Source organism: Aquarana catesbeiana, linkage group LG09, assembly GCF_042186555.1.
Source record: "Aquarana catesbeiana isolate 2022-GZ linkage group LG09, ASM4218655v1, whole genome shotgun sequence".
NCBI lineage: Eukaryota > Metazoa > Chordata > Amphibia > Anura > Ranidae > Aquarana > Aquarana catesbeiana.
Genome location: NC_133332.1, coordinates 61302301 through 61318753, shown reverse-complemented (window position 1 = coordinate 61318753; position 16453 = coordinate 61302301). Strand labels below are relative to the sequence as shown.

Here is a 16453-nt window from a genome sequence, read left to right as displayed (position 1 = left end):
CAAACTACTAAATCCTAAACCATTCTTTAACCCAACCCTAAATGTAACTCCTAAATTTTAATATACAGTAATGACGGATGGATAGACCCCATGATTCCAGATAATAATGACCCTTCTGTCAATGCCACACCCAGGCTGAAAAAGAAGCATACATTCGGGCTGCACACTCAATGAGGCAATAACAACAAAAAAGCAACAGAAATAAACAAAGTAAAACAATATTGTAAAACAATACAAAAACAGCTCGCTACAAAGGAAGTGCATAAAAAAGCCATGTCCATAAATTGAGAGACAAAAAGGTAATACTGTGTGTTACCAAAATAGTGGACTTTTAAGGCTTGGAAACAATCAAGAGAAAGTCTAATGAAAGCAATCAATTTTATTGAAAATATTATAAACTATCAAAAAAAGAAAAGATAAAACCTTTACATATGTGCATCTGTATATATGTGCAGTAAGCACTTGTGTGTACAAAAACAACAATACAAGAGCCAAGTATTTCTGGATCCAATCCCCTCTGGGTACCTGAATCCTAAATGGGGGGGGGGGGGGGGGGAGTTATGCTCAACTAGAGGTTGAATGGTCCTAAAGTCTCCTAAAACCCCTCTCACTGGCCAGTGTGGTACTAAATGTTGGGACCCAGAGTCCACAATTGGAGAGCTCAAGATTTGTAATCACAGGGTAAAAGGGGGTCACCAAAGTCTCCAAACTTAGTTCCAAGTAAGGGTGGCACTGTCCTTTTATTAAGGTAATGAGGTTAAGGCCAGTGGCCTCTCCCTACTCTGGAGTCTGTTGTAAAGGCTCATCCTGTTCTCTAGTGTTTGGAACCCTGAATATTCAAAAAGTTGCTTCCCATGGAAACCCGTGGCATTGGTGGCAGCTCTGACCTGTAGCAACAATCTTGTATGAAACCAGTGATATCCCTCTCCTCCAGCCTCTAAACAAGTGCGGCAGCACAGTCCCACACTGAAACAGTGCAAACTCTGACAGTAAGCAGCGTCTTTGACTCAGCAGCACACTCCAGCCATCAACTCTCATTCCTTTATCCTTTTCCCGTGTTCCTATGCCCAATACAGTCCATGATCATGGTTTTCTTTCTTGGTTTGCATGTTTAAAAGTTAAAATGAGTTTGGAAAGGTGATCCCTGTGTGCTAATGGCTATTACCGGATTTGTAGCTATGCACCACATCCATCCTTCTAATCATGTATCACTTTTTGGTTTTTGTCTTGTCTAGAAGTGATTTTCTAGTTTTTAGCCCCCAGCTTGTCTGACTATCCACTGAAGCTTTGAACCTTGGTTCTCCCACAGATCTCACATCATGTTTCTGTTATCTGCCTCCCTTGCTCCAGCCCTGAAAATTTCTAAGGCAGTTTAGAAGTCTCCCCTGCAGCTGTTTTATTTTCCAAAAGATTCCCTTAAAATGTATGACTCCATAGGTATGGAGCATATAATGTACACATGGCTCATGTCTTCTAGCATGTGTTCTGCCATTTAAACTGTGTGAAAGTGTCCATACTTACAAATTATCAAAACCGCTGGTCGTAATTATTTATTTCTTTATTTATTTTTTGTATGAGAAAAATTTCTTATTTATTTCATGATTTTTATACAATCTACAGAAAAGGTCCAGCGGGATTGGACAAGATCGCCTTCCATCTGTGGAAGACAGGAGCAAAATGCCATATACAGATGCTGTTATACATGAGATCCAGAGATTTGCTGATATTTTACCTGCAGGATTAATACATGCTGCTAGCAAAGACACCACCTTCCGAGGATACCACATTCCCAAGGTGATTGTAGAGATGTGTGGGACTAATGGTCATAAAGAACATAGTGCAAAGTGCACTCATGTACATAGTTAGGAATTCGTTTTTAGCAAAACTATGTAAAAATGGGCTAGATGATTAGTTGATGATGGCGTAACTATGTTTTGAGTGTTGATCTTTGCAAAACGCTAAAGTGTTTGCTCATACTTTTCTATCAGATAATACAAAAATGGGCTCTTGGCAGCAAGCCAGGTATATGCTAAGATATCACAGACTTTGAGTTTGTTCACACCTGCATCAATACCCCATGTTTACACAGCATTTAAGTAGCATATTTAAATCCTTATAGTTGCTAAAATTAATATAAAGTGTGGCGCTAAATCCCCCAATAATTCACCAATTGGAATTCCCAAAAATATCCCACAAAAAATACCCTAATCACAAACAAATAATAAATATGTAGTGTTGAATCCAGCAAATAATTTTAATTAAATACGAAATATAATAGCATCAATAATATGTTCAAAAAACAAACATTGGTTTTATAAATATATCAAAATGAATACAAAGATGTAATTAAACTCTAAATAAATAAAAACATCAATTGACTTGCTAAATATGTTAGAACAAATAGTGATATATAAATATTCAAATGCCCTATTGGGCAGTGACCCCGATCACCAGTGCTGTAAATGTTGTGAAATATTATAGGACAAAACATATAAAGTCCCATAAAATCCAGTGTCTCTAATGGTACAATAACAATTTCTTGATTAGGTGACTTAACTCCAAAAAGTTCCATGCTCCACCGATGTGCATTGTAGCAGCTCACCTGAATAATGGAAGCATATTCACATACAGGTCACATTGCGATTTGCATGGACAATAAATAGTCTTCATCCCCAAGCCAGCGATGTTATGCTCACAAATCTTCCTCAATTCACCATCACATGTAATAATAAAGGTCCATATAGTGTAGTGATTTTTTTTTTTTTTATTTTATTAAAAAGTAGTGTCGGGGAACCCAACACCCTGCTTGGATGTTTCCGTCAGTATAAATCTTAGCCCAGTCTGGACCTAGGAACCAGGTATTATAGCTGAATATTATACCCAAGATACTAGACAACACTAGCTTAAATGCAAACTGGAAAACACTTTATTGAAAATTCACACAGAATATACAGCACAGAAGATCAGGTAGAACCTGATAACATTACCCTAACAATGCAAACTGTAAACAGGAATATAATTAACATAGCTAAGGAACAGCCAACAAAAACATAAACATTAAGCTACAGTTATTAAACAGCTAGCCACCTAGGTGACTCAGTGCCCACCCAGACCATTCGGCACCATGCACACAACCCTGGATACAAAGTACATTACACATTATCATGTGCATAAACATCCCACAATGGTTTGATAACAAGGTAACAATATTAATCACATTTGCAAGAGATGATCAGACAGACAGAAACAATAGGTGACTCAATTAACAATGGGAATGCACACCTAGAAGGCACACAATGGGAGAGACATACTTTAACAATAAACATTTAACACCTTAATAAACAGACTATAGCAGGAGACCCCTGAGTATCACCGTCTAAAGCAGTCATTGCTGGTTTGATCATAGAGGCCCCAGATATGTAACTGGGTTCTACAGTTCCCAGAGTCTGTGCGTTTTGGGGAGACATGGACTTGAATCCAAAACAAGACTACTCCAAGGGTCCCTCAGGCACACACCTCCCAAAGAGTAGTGTTACCTTAAAAGCAAGCGCCCATAGTCGGTAGGCAAGAGGCCACCATGCAGTCCCCTCCAAAATCTCCTGTCCTGGTTGGGCCTGTAGCAAAAACTCACATTAAAATTAAACTTATCAGTGAGTTCTGTCTCTTCCAAACTTCCGATCTTGGCCGTGATTAGAAGTGACGTCACCCGGCTGAATATTTTTTGGAATTCCTCTTGGTGAATTATTGGGGGATTTAGCGCCACACTTAGTATTTAATTTTAGCACTTGTTCTACATGTGGGGACACATCAAATGTATGGCGGCTATATCCTTAATAATATTATTTACATTGAATATTGGGTAGTGTATAAGTGGTCTCTATCCTTTTTTCAGTCTTACTACTACTTTAAATCCTTATACCTGCCCTTCATTGCCTGCCATAATTATTAAAATGGGCACTACAAAGTGCAGTACTCACAGGAGTGGTAGAATTGTGTTGTGTTAAGCAGTATTTTGCTTTCATGGGGCATCAAGAAAAGGCAGTGCAGGTTCCTGTATGCCCAAATGCACTGGGAAATAATAGAGAACTAGAACAGAGCAGCTCCAGCCACGTCCTGTTTGTACTGAGCAGCTGTGTCATAACAATTTGTGATAAAGAAGATGTAAATGCTCCTTGGAAATTTTCTTCAAGACTATGGGATGCACCCAATACCAGCGCAATACCCTCCTCTTTTGCTGCTGGGCCATTCTTTTCATGATCATCTTGATCTGGACCAAGCCAAGTGTCAAAGAGATCAAAGTAAAATCAAATCCATCTTGTAGAAAATTCACAAAAATGCCTGTTATCACACCACAACCTAACCATGCCTCAAAGCAGGTCATGTCTACTACTACATATCCACTGTAAGCACTTTCCACTAGAAGAACACTTTCAGGAGCATTTAATAAACATTCTTGATGTTTTTTCATCACTTCTAATAACACAACAAAAAACTTGTCAAAAATGCTACAGCTTCGCACGACCGCGTAATTGTCTGTTAAAGTGGCGCAGTGCTGCATTGCAAAAAATGGCCTGGTCATTAAGGGGGGAAAATCTTCCGGTCTGTAAGTGGTTAATTAGCTAAATAATTGCAGGTCCACTGATTAATGCCATTAAAACTTTTAACAAAACATTTCCCCCACTGTCAGGATGAATTTCACTTCCTCAATAGAATTTTGTTTCTTCTGTTGGATCATCAATACTACAGCAATATTTTTATATACCGGTACCTAAATAATTTGGAATATGGTAAAAGCAATGGATTTTGGCCTTTTTCACCCTTATCTACTATGTTACATCTATATTATTTAGATATTTACTAATGGCAAATAGGCTGTTCACTTACAAGGGAATTTGTACTAGCAATGGAATTTTCCCTAAGCATAGGTGATGCAAAGAATACTCCATCATGTGCAAAGATAATAAAAAAAAAACAGTATTCTTGCACATGATTTGATGATGAAAGTCAGCAGAGCTTCACCTCATTCACTAGGCTAAGTGTAAGTTCTTTTGCAAATTGCAATTTGCTCTGCAATGTTAACAGCCTTTCAGTAATTCAGTCCCATATAGTACACTTCATAGTTGTGACAAAGACCAAGGATTACATGGGGAAGTTCAAACAAACACAAGGAAACCTTGAGATGGGTATAGGGAGCTCAGGATACCTGCTCAGTACTTCAGTTTTTCATCCAAACGTTGCACTGCACAAGTCCACTGCATTTCATTCTGCTGTTAGTATGGTGATCTGGCAACGTGAGATGCTGAAGGAATCACTGAAGCTTCTGTGCTGCTATACATACAGCCTTATGTAAAAGAATGTCAGTGCCTAGATGTTTCTCATAGTCTCCAATCAGAAAATCAAATAATTTAGTTATTTTTATTTTCATTTCAGAACACTATGGTGGCTCCTATACTAACATCGGTTTTGAAAGACCCTAAATGTTTTAAGAACCCAACTCAGTTTGACCCAGAGCACTTTCTTGATGAGAATGGGGCCTTTAAGAAGAATGATGCCTTCATGCCATTTTCTGCAGGTACCATAGAACTTTGTAATGATTAAAGCGGCAATCCATTCTAAGACTCGTATATAGTTATATAGTTTATAAAGTTGAAAAAATACAAAGGTCCATCCAGCTCAACCTGTGTGTATGATTTTTATTACACAGTGGCTTTAATCCATAAAAGAAATTAAATCCAAGCCTCAACAACATGTCCTTCCCATTGTAGCATAGTATGGATGTTGCACTGTAATATTACATATGAATGTGAGTAAAAATATAAATATGTATTGAAATAAATCCCACAGGGACAACTCTTACTTCACTATTTGCTTTGATTTTTGCTTTTTGACGTTCGATCTAATCCTTCTCTTTAGTCCAACTTTGCAATCATGTGAGATACTCTCTGGACAGAACTGTAGTCTCATGACATTAACTTCTGTTATCAAATCATCGGTTCCATCATTTTCCTTACCATGATCAAGAATGAAGAATGTGCTATGATCATGGCAAATTTCAAGGCAAACATCTATTTTTTTCCATCCACCCCCCCCCCCCCCCCAAATCTAATCCATCCTGCCAACTGATAGTTTATCCTTACCTAGTGAAGTCAATTATACTTACCAAAGTCCCCCATCTAAATTCCTTGCTGACACTCTTTCCACCTGCAGGGACTGCTAGTTCAGTGCCCACATGTTGACCTTTGCAAGCTAGCTCCCTTCACTCCCCCTGTGCTGACCGTTTACGCAGTGCTTTACAACACGAGGGTAGACAGTACAATACAATTTAATAGAGTAGGCTCGTTAGAGCTTACAATCTAATCAGGCCTCTTCTGGATCTTAAGAGGAAGCCATCTCAAAGAGAGACCCTCCAGTAAGTAAGCAGTTAGGAGAAGTACCCAGCGTTGGATGATCATATAACTTAGGAAGTGAAAAATTGGAATTTAGAATTGTTTTTTCTTAACCCAGCAATCAGACAGAGAAGGATGTGAGGGAGTTTACATTAATCCTTAAGTTGGGCTTGAAAAGGGTTAGTAAACATTTATTTATTTACTTATTTATTTTAAATAACAAACGTCTATACTTACCTGCTCTGTGCAATGGTTTTGCACAGAACAGCCCCGGGCCTCTTCATCGGGGTGCCCCCACGGAACTCAGCCCCACTCCCATGTCACAGCTTTTGATTTACAGCAGTTGGAGCCAATGGCTCCTGCTGCTATCAATCTGTCCAATAAGGAGAGTGACAGCAGCTGGGGCCACTGTGCTCCTGCACTTTGCTGGATTGGATCGAGCTCAGGTAAGAAAAAGGGGGGAGGTCTGAGGGGGGGGGGGGGGGACCTGCAGCACAGAAGGTTTTTCACCTTAATGCATAGAATGCATTAAGGTGAAAAACCTAAAAGCTTTACAACCACTTTAAGTTACAAAATGTTAAAAAAAAAGAATAAAACAAAAAATATGTAATTACATTGTCTGCAAAGAAAATCCGATGCATAGATTTGTAAAGCCCTAGCCCTCTGCATCATAAGCATAGAATAAAGTCTTCCTGGGCACTAGGATACTGACAAACATGATTTTGCACTGCAGGTTGGGCTTGTAATAGCATTGAAATACTGATTTATTCCTTTTCTTTTTTTTTTGGTCCATTCTCTCTAGGTAAACGCATTTGTGCAGGAGAAGGGCTGGCTCGTATGGAACTCTTCTTGTTTTTTACTGCTATACTGCAAATATTTACTTTAAAACCTACAGTGGACAAGAAGGACCTAGAGATCACCCCAGAACCCAAAACCAATGCTTCAAAAGCTCGGAAATATAAGATGTTTGCTGACCCTCATTGAAATACTCATCATGCGTTAGTCAAACACGGTGTCACACTGTGGCTAGAAGCTGCCAGCTTTATTTTTGTTTTGACAGTATACATTTTATTGTATATTGCAGTCATTCTAGGCTCACCATTTTGCAAATAAAATAATTTTTCAACTGGATGTAGTCTTTAAAATCAAATCTTCATGTTCAATATGTTCTGACCTTTGTAAAATTTTATAGAAGAATAAACTGACAATTGTAATAAAAAGAATAGTAAAATAAGTGAAGCCACTGTTTGCTATTCTTGCAGGATCTCTGGAGATTCTGAACTCAAACGAAAGATGAAATGCTGAAGGATTACCCTTTAGCTGATTTTTTTTGGATGATTTTGTGAAATTTCAGTTCCTATAATAAATAAACCGGATGTGAAATTTTTTGGCTGTATTTCTGGATCACAGGAGCGTAGTTAGCAGCCGCTGTCGGCTGATGTCACAAACCCTGTCCAAGCTGATCTGAAAAGATCCCAAGCATATTGTTTAAATGTTACAAAGAATATAACAGAATGTGTAAAAAGGAAATCAACGATGCAAAAATTCAAAATGAACGACAGATTGCAAAAGCTAAAAGGACAAACCCCAAAAGATTCTGCAAATATATTAAATGGGTTGTTAAGACAGTGCACACACCCACTGCCAGCCCCTCTGCTAGGATTACATGATGTATATACTATATACCATTTTCTAAGATTCTTCTTATAAATACCGTTTTTCTTATCCTGGTGCATCGGTCATGTGACCTCCCGTTGCTGTTTTCTCCACTGTATGTATTACAGAGGGAGGGGCTGAGCTCTCCCATTGATGCCTGCCGGGCGGTCACGTGACCTCCCTCTGTAATACAAACATCGGAGGACGACAACGCTGGGTGGTCACATGACTGCTTATCGAGAATAAGAAAAACGGTATTTATAAGAAGAATTTTAGAAAATGGCATATAGTATATACATCATGTAATCCTAGCAGAGGGGCTGGCAGTGATTGGGAGCAGTAATGTGCGAGCTGCTCGGAATGGTGATAGAAGGGGAGGGGAGGGGCGGCTCACACACACAGATGACAGGCAGAGAGGGGAGGGGGAGGAGGACACAAGAGCGGAGAGGAGAGCTGCAGATAGCAGGCTGAGGATGACGGAGGCACGTAAACTGACCACGGTGTCAGGGGTCAGCAGCCATGATACACCGTGGTCAGTTTACATAGGGCAGGGCGGAAACTGAAACAAGAACTGTGCTGTATAACATGCTTTAAAGAAACAGGATCCCATTTTTTTTTTTGTGTTAACAAACAACTTTAATAGTAAGAAGGTCAGGTCTGAGCATGTAGGCCTTTTACAAAATAATCTGGAGTGGGTGACTGGGGACAAAGAGAAGGCAATTTTATTAAATATCTTCTTCAGCTCTGTGTGTACAAAGGAGCATGGGGGAGCGCAAGTCCATAATGGGGATGCTATTGACACAAATTATCCACAATGGCTCAAAAGTGATATGGTCCAGAAATATTTAGACAGAATAAAGGTAGTTAAAGCACCTGGACCAGATGACATCCACCCACGGGTCCTAAAGGAATTGAGCTCTGTCATTTCAAAGTTATTGTTTCTAATATTTAGGGACTCAATAATGACTGGAATGGTACCACTGGATTGGCAAAGGGCCAATGTGATGCCCATATTTAAAAAGAGATCGAAGTCTTTAACAAATAACTATGACCTAGTTTAACTTCTATACATGGGAAGATACTGGAGAGTTTATTAAAAGACCACATAGATGAGTTCTTGTGGGAAAAAAATATTTTAAGCAACAGACAGCATGGATTGATGAAAGACAGAAGTTGTCAAACAGAGATGATTTCTTTTTATGAGGAGGTACAGTAAGTAAAACCTTGGACAGAGCGGAGGCTGTGGACATGATATACTTGGATTTTGCAAAAGCGTTTGACACAGTTCCCCACACATGGCCAGGGCCGTCTTTAATATTGATTAGACCCTGGGCAAACATTTTCTTGGCCAACTATTCCCCGCTTTTGGGGGTGGAGAAGCGGGGAATAGGATTATTGTTGAGGGTAGAGAAGTGGGGAGGGGGGTTATTGTTGAGGGTGGAGAGGTGGGGGGTTATTGTTGGGGGTAGAGGGGCAGGGAGAGGGGTTATTATTGAGGGTGGAGAAGCAGGGAGGGGGCTATTGTTTGGGGTGGAGAGGCAGGGAGAGGGGTTATTATTAAGGGTGGGGAAGCAGGGAGGGGGTTATTTGGGGTGGAGAGGCAGGGATTGGGGTTATTGTTGGGGGGCGGAGAGGCAGGGAGAGGGGTTACTGTTAAGGGTGGAAAAGCAGGGAGAATGGTTATTCTTGAGGGTGGAGATGCATAGAGGGGGTTATTGCTGGAGGTGGAGAAGTGGGGAGGGGGTTATTATTGAGGGTGGAGAAGCAGGGAGGGGGTTATTATTGAGGGTGGAGAAGCGGGGAGGGGGGTTATTATTGAGGGTGGAGAAGCAGGGAGGGGTTATTATTAAGGGTGGAGAAGCAAGGAGGGGGGTTATTGAGGGTGGAGATTCAGGGATTGGGGTTATTGTTGGGGGTGGAGAGGCAGAAAGAGGGGTTATTGTTGAGAGTGGAGAAGCAGGGAGGGGGCTATTGTTGGGGGTGGAGAGGCAGGGAGAGGGATTATTGTTTAGGGTGGTGAAGCGGGGAGAAGGGTTATTGTTGAGGGTGAAGAGGCAGGGAGAGAGGTTATTATTGAGGGTGGAGAAGCAGGGAGGGGGCTATTGTTTGGGGTGGAGAGGCAGGGAGAGGGATTATTGTTGAGGGTGGAGAAGTGGGGAGAGGGGTTATTGTTTAGGGTGGAGAAGTGGGGAGGGAGGTTATTGTTGAGGGTGGAGAAGCAGGGAGGGGGGTTATTGTTGAGGGTGGAGAAGCGGGGAGGGGTTTATTGTTTAGGGTGGAGAAGCGGGGAGGGGGGTTATTGCTGAGGGTGGAGAAGCAGAGAGGGGTTATTGTTGAGGGTGGAGAAGCGGGGAGGGGGCTATTGTGGGGGGTGGAGAGGCAGGGAGAGGGGTTATTGTTTAGAGTGGTGAAGCATGGACGGGGTTATTATTGAGGGTGGATAAGCAGGGAGGGAGAAGCGGGGAGGGGGGTATTGTTGAGGGTGGATAAGCAGGGAGGGGGTTATTGTTGGGCCCACAGCTGTCAATCACTGCCCTGCACTACAACACACAGCAGCCTTGCACTCCCCCAAGAAGTTCTTCAGCAGCTGAGACTCCCTGAAAAGTTATCAGACGTGGTGGGAGGGGGAGCCTGGCTCAGGACAGCACACAGAGTCTCCTCGGGAGACAGTATACTCACTGTGCAGAGTGATGTAGTCCGGCAGCCCGCAGAGGAGGTATGGGAGGGGCGGAATGCAGCATGTCTCTGGGGAAGAGACTCAGTCCATTCAGACTGAGATAAGGGGAAGGGGCGGACCAGTAGAAGAGACACTGCGGGGACGTAACTTCATTTAACCCGTGCTGAGCTGTATAGAATGGAGGAGAAACAAATACACTTGACTTATCAGCATTTGGGGCCCTACAACAATGAATGGGCCCTGGGCAGATGCCCCATAAAGACGGCCCTGCACATGGCTCATGTGTAAGATAAAGTCTACAGGCTTGGAAAGATCAATTTGTAAATGGATAGAAAACTGGCTAAAAGCCAGAATTCAGAGAATAGTGGTTAATGATTCTTAAGCCTCGTACACACGATCGGATTTTCAGATGGGAATTATGTGATATGATTGTTCGTAATGGAGAATTAACATTTGTGACGTGGCAAATTATGAAATCTAGAAATGTAGCGCACATTCTCTTCTTCTTTAATGGGATAATAATGAAGCTGCTTTGCTGGTGATACTTATGGAGTTATGGCAAACTAATTTCCAAAGGCTATTTTTTTCTAGTGATATCAAAAAATAATATTATTATGCTTGTTATTTTTTTTTTTTTTTTTGGTGCAAGTTACCACAACACCATTATCCCGTAGTTTTTAAGATCAAATATACAACTATGTTTTTTAAAATGTAACTGCCTACTCCCAAACTGTCATTTGAAGTAAAACACATGTCAAGTATTATTCTCCACAATTTTTTTATTGTGCATAGAAAAAAGAAAACAAATAAAATTAGATATGGTATCTGCCAATAGAAGTTAACCAAAAAGTGCATTTGGTAAAAGCCTCATGCATGTGTCCCGGTTCTTAATATAGGGGGTTCACAATGCCAAGTGTTGGTGAAAGCAGGGGTCTGCCATCCGAAGATAATTCCGAAAATCATCTGGATTATTCTCCTGGAGCTCCCGCAGCAAAGGCATATGACATAATTGGTCATGATTAATAAAGCAACCAATTTTTGGTCGAAGAAATCCTCCTCCTCCTGTTCCTGGACTGGACTTGGGTCAAAGCAATAACTCCAAGGCCAATAATAAATAACACGTTATTTCCTCCGATTCCGCAACATGGCTCGCTGACGAACGGCCGTTCATATACAAACTGAAAAGCGAGAAATGAAAAGCGTGAAATGAAAAGCACGAATCAACACTCACCAAACTTCTACTAAAACAAAATTAGCAGAAGGAGCCCAAAGGGTGGCGCTAAAAAGCTGGAAAGCCATGTAGTATGTCACTACGTTCGTGTGTTGTCCGACAATTGTGTGCCGTTTGTATGCAAGACAAGTTTGGGGCCAACACCCTTCGGACAAAAGTCACAGGTTTTGTCTGTGGCAAATTGGATCATGCTTTGCTGGGGTTTTTTCGCTTTCTTCTGGATCAACTGTGGTTATAAGATTGTATATATGGAATTGTATGATACATTTTTTTTTTTATTGGTTGAACTTGATGAACTTGTGTCTTTTTTCAACCTGCCTAACTATATCATCTGTGATCAGCGGTGTTTGATCACTCTGTTCTCTGGCTAAGAGGTGGCAGGGGACAGCTGTAGCCATCTAGGTAAGTATAATAATTTTTTTTTTTATATAATACCATACTTCTCTTTTGGGCTCCATTCACACCTGAGAGTACTAGAATTGCGGGAGGAATCGCATGATTCTGCCCGCGATTTCAGAATCAGGGCAAGATACGGGACGCTTTTGCAATGCCATTATCTCTTAATGGCACCCCAAAGGAAGTGTGATTTTGCCACGATTGTCAAGTGACAAAATGCGCTAAAAGCGTGGCAAAATTGCACCATCAAACACTCCTGGCTCTGTGCCAACATTTGGTTCATGAGCGTCTTTGGAGCATTTTTGAAGTGGAGGGTGAATAGTGCTGCTCCAAAAACACAGCACAAAAAAAGCTAAAAAAAACGCAGTGCAGCAGCTGTTGCTGCACCACGCTTAGGTGTGAATGGAGCCTAAAGAACAGGGATACATAAACGTAAAAGATGTAATGTAAAACATTTCTAGCATTAGCTCAGCTCGGGTTAGATTTAAAGCGAACCTTTGCCCAGATCAAGGACACTAAGATACTTATATATTCTGAACAAGCAGTAAGAGCATCTTAAATCAAGCCCTCAATTATCTCTGCATCTATAACAATTGAAAGCAACAATAGGGGTTTTCCAAAAAAAAAAGTTTTGCCATTCCATACACTTTTTTTCCATGTAAATAAGGTTGCCAAGACTCTAAGCTTTGATTCGCACTAATGCGTTTTTTTATGCTTTTTGCAGGAACGCATTTTATTTTTTTAACATGGGTTCCTATGGAACGCGTTCACATTAATGCATTTTTGTGCCTCTGCATTTTTGGAAAGGGTCGGGGACTTTTATTCCCGCAAAATGCAGTGTTTGCATTTAAGAGTCTTCAAGGGACCTGCATCCAAAATGCAAGTACTGAGTTTTTATTGCGATTTTACTGCAATTTTACCGCAATTTGCATTTTGTGGGGGTTTTTTTGGCTTTACATTCACTGTATATAGCTGGTTGCTAAGGAGCTGGGTGGCAAAGCCGGCCGCCACATCCTTAACAACCGATGAGTTATCAGCTGTCAGACCCTTATTCGAGCATGCAGCTGGGAGGTCATGAAAGGGAGGAAGTGAGCGAGCACCCCCCTCCTGAACCATACCAGGCCTCATGCCCTCAACTTGGGGGGGTGCTTTGGGGCAGGGGGCTTTGGGTTTATGGGGACAAGGGCCTCTTCCCCACAACCCTGGCAACCCTGGCTGGTGGTTGTGGGAGTCTGCAGGTGGAGGGCTTATCAGAATCCCAAAGCCCACTTTAACAAGGGGGCCCTCAGAACCCGGGCCCCCCCTATGTAAATGAGTATGGGGTACATTATGTCCCTACCTATTTACTAAAAAAGTAGTGTAATGTGACAAAAGACAATAGACAGTTCTTGAGAAGTCCTTCATTAAAAATGTCTTCTTCTTCACCCGCTTCTTCCTCCGGTCTTCTCTCTCCCCCGATTCTTCTTCCTCTGCCACCGCTCCCATCGAAAATAAAATTAACAAACCTCCTCTGACGCTGCGATGGGGATGACGTCATTAAGAGGCCCCACTCCCTTGTGACATCACTGCCCGGGGCATGATGGGTCCTTGATGTCAAAAGGAGGTGGAGTCTCCGTATGACGCCATCCAATGGCCATGCCCCACAGTTATATATGAAATGTGTGACATTGAAGGGACAGATCAGCGGGGCACAGCGTCAGGAGTGGTGGCAGAGGAAGAAGAACAACGGACAAAGAAAGGACAGGAGAAAGAAGAAGAAGACTTGAGGAAGAAGCTGGAGGAGGGGAAGACCGGAGGAAGAAGCGGGGGAAGGAGAAGAACGGAGGAAGAATCAGGGGAAGGGGAAGACCGGGGGAAGGAGTGGGGGAAGGAGAACACTGGAGGAAGGAGCAAGACCGGAAAAAGACATTTTTAATAAAGGACTTGTCAAAAACTGTCTCCTGTCGTTTGGCACATTACACTACTTTTTTGGTGAATGGGTAGGGGTACAATGTACCCCATACTCATTGACATGGGGGGCAGTATCTGGGGGCCCCCTGGTTAAACCGGGCTTCCAGATTCTGATAAGCCCCCCACCCACAGACCCCCACAATCACCGGCCAGGGTTGTGGGACAGAGCCCCCCCACCCCAGAGCACCACCCCCCCATGTTGAGGGCATGGGGCTTGGTATGGTTCAGGGGGGGGGCTTGCTCGTCCCCTCCCTTTCCTGACTTGTTAGCTGCATGCTCGGATAATGGTCTAGTATGATTTTTGGGGGGGAACCCCACGCCATTTAAAAAAAAATTTTGGCATAGGGGTGTCCCCTCCAAATCCATACCAGGGGGGACAGCACACCATTTTTTAGTGAATTTTTTTTGCGGGCAAATTTTTTCGTTTACATTCAGCTGTCAGTGGGAAAGTCCACTGACAACTGATGACTCATCATTTGTTAACTACTTAAGCCCCGGATCATTTGGCTGGCCAAAAACCAGAGCACTTTTTGAGATTTGGCACTGCGTCACTTTAACTGACAATTGTGCGGTTGTGCGATGTGGCTCCCAAACAAAATTGAAGTCCTCTTTTCTCACAAATGGAGCTTACTTTTGGTGGTATTTGATCACCTCTGCAGTTTTTATTTTTTGCGCTATAAACAAAAAAATAGCGACAATTTAAAAAAAAAAGCATTATTTTTTACTTTTTGCTATAATAAATATCCCCCAAAAATATATAAATTTTTTTTTTTCCTCAGTTTAGGCCGATACGTATTCTTCTACATATTTTTGGTAAAAAAAATCACAATAAGCGTTTATTGATTGGTTTGTTATAGCATTTAAAAAATAGGGGATCGTTTTATGGCATTTTTAATAATATTTTTTTTTTATTAGTAATGGCGGTGATCAGTGATTTTTATCGTGACTGCAACATTATGGCGGACAGAACGGACACTTTTGGTGCAATTTTGGGACCATTCTCATTTATACAACGATCAGTGCAATTAAAAATGCATTGATTACTGTGTAAATGTGACTGGCAGTGAAGGGGTTAACCACTAGGTGGCGCTGTAGGGGTTAAGTGTGTCCTAGGGATTGATTCTAACTGTGGGGGGAGGGGCTCTGTGTGACACAACACTGATCACCGCTCTCGATTACAGGGAGCTGTGATCAGTGACAGGTCACTAGGCAGAACGGGGAAATGCTTGTTTACATTAGCATTTCCCTGTTCTTCTTCTCCGTGATACAATCGTGGGTATCCCCACAGACAACGAGTCCGTGGGACCCGCGATCACGCTCACAATGCTTCCGGTGGGCGGACACGCTCCCGCAAGCCGCCTCTTAAAGGGCAAAGTACAGGTACGTGATTCTGCCTGTACGTGCCCTTATGCCGACATATATCGGCGTAAGGCGGTCAGGAAGCGGTTAAGGAAGCAGCTGTTAAGGACGGCTTCCTGGCCCGCTTCTTAGCAACCGGCTATATACAGTAAATGTAAAAAAAAAAAAAAAAAAAAAAAAAAAGCAAAAACGTAAATCGTGGCAAAATTGTGGTAAAAAAGTGGTTACAAAAATGCAGAAAGCAGAGCAAAAAGCACTGCAGAAATGCTCAAAAGCAGCATGCATAAATCAAGCCTAATGCAGTGATAACTAAATTTCTTGATTTAGGAGTCCTCAGATGTCATAGGAGATGGTTAAAGACTGCAAACATGCTATAGGAGAGTGACTATATAAATACGATCTTAATAGCACAAAACACATTGGGGTGGTCTCACCTCTTTTGTTGCTCTGGTTTTGGTTAACGATATTCTACATTAAAGAAGTTATTTTTACCAGAGTGCATTTACCCTATTTTTTCTATATGAAGCCTACAGTTCCCCTGACTTGAAAAAACATACCCAAAGAGAAAAAGGATGGATAGCACAGGAAAAGTAGCAAAATGCTAAGGACACAAACCAAACCATTTAACTACTAAAATACGTGTAGGCAGGGCCAGGTGGTTGGTACTGCAGTGGGAAGAATAGCACACAGAGTCCAATGGAGGGTTGTAGATTTATTATTTGGTTAAGTAGAAGATAAAAGAAAACAAAAGGAGCAATCTGCAAATACCAGCCCTTGGTATGATGTCTATATCAGGGC

General features: G+C 41.8%; 1 protein-coding gene across 1 annotated transcript in view; it reads left to right on the top strand.

Moving 5' to 3' along the window:
* The window catches only part of LOC141107720 (cytochrome P450 2G1-like), a 55180-nt gene extending 47663 nt beyond the window's left edge, over window positions 1-7517 (top strand). Inside the window, exons 8-10 of the mRNA XM_073598641.1 lie at window positions 1619-1794; window positions 5431-5572; window positions 7189-7517. Coding sequence (XP_073454742.1) covers window positions 1619-1794; window positions 5431-5572; window positions 7189-7370 — 500 coding nt within the window. The 3' untranslated portion in view covers window positions 7371-7517. The remainder of the gene's footprint in view (window positions 1-1618; window positions 1795-5430; window positions 5573-7188) is intronic.
* Window positions 7518-16453: the final 8936 nt, after the last annotated feature.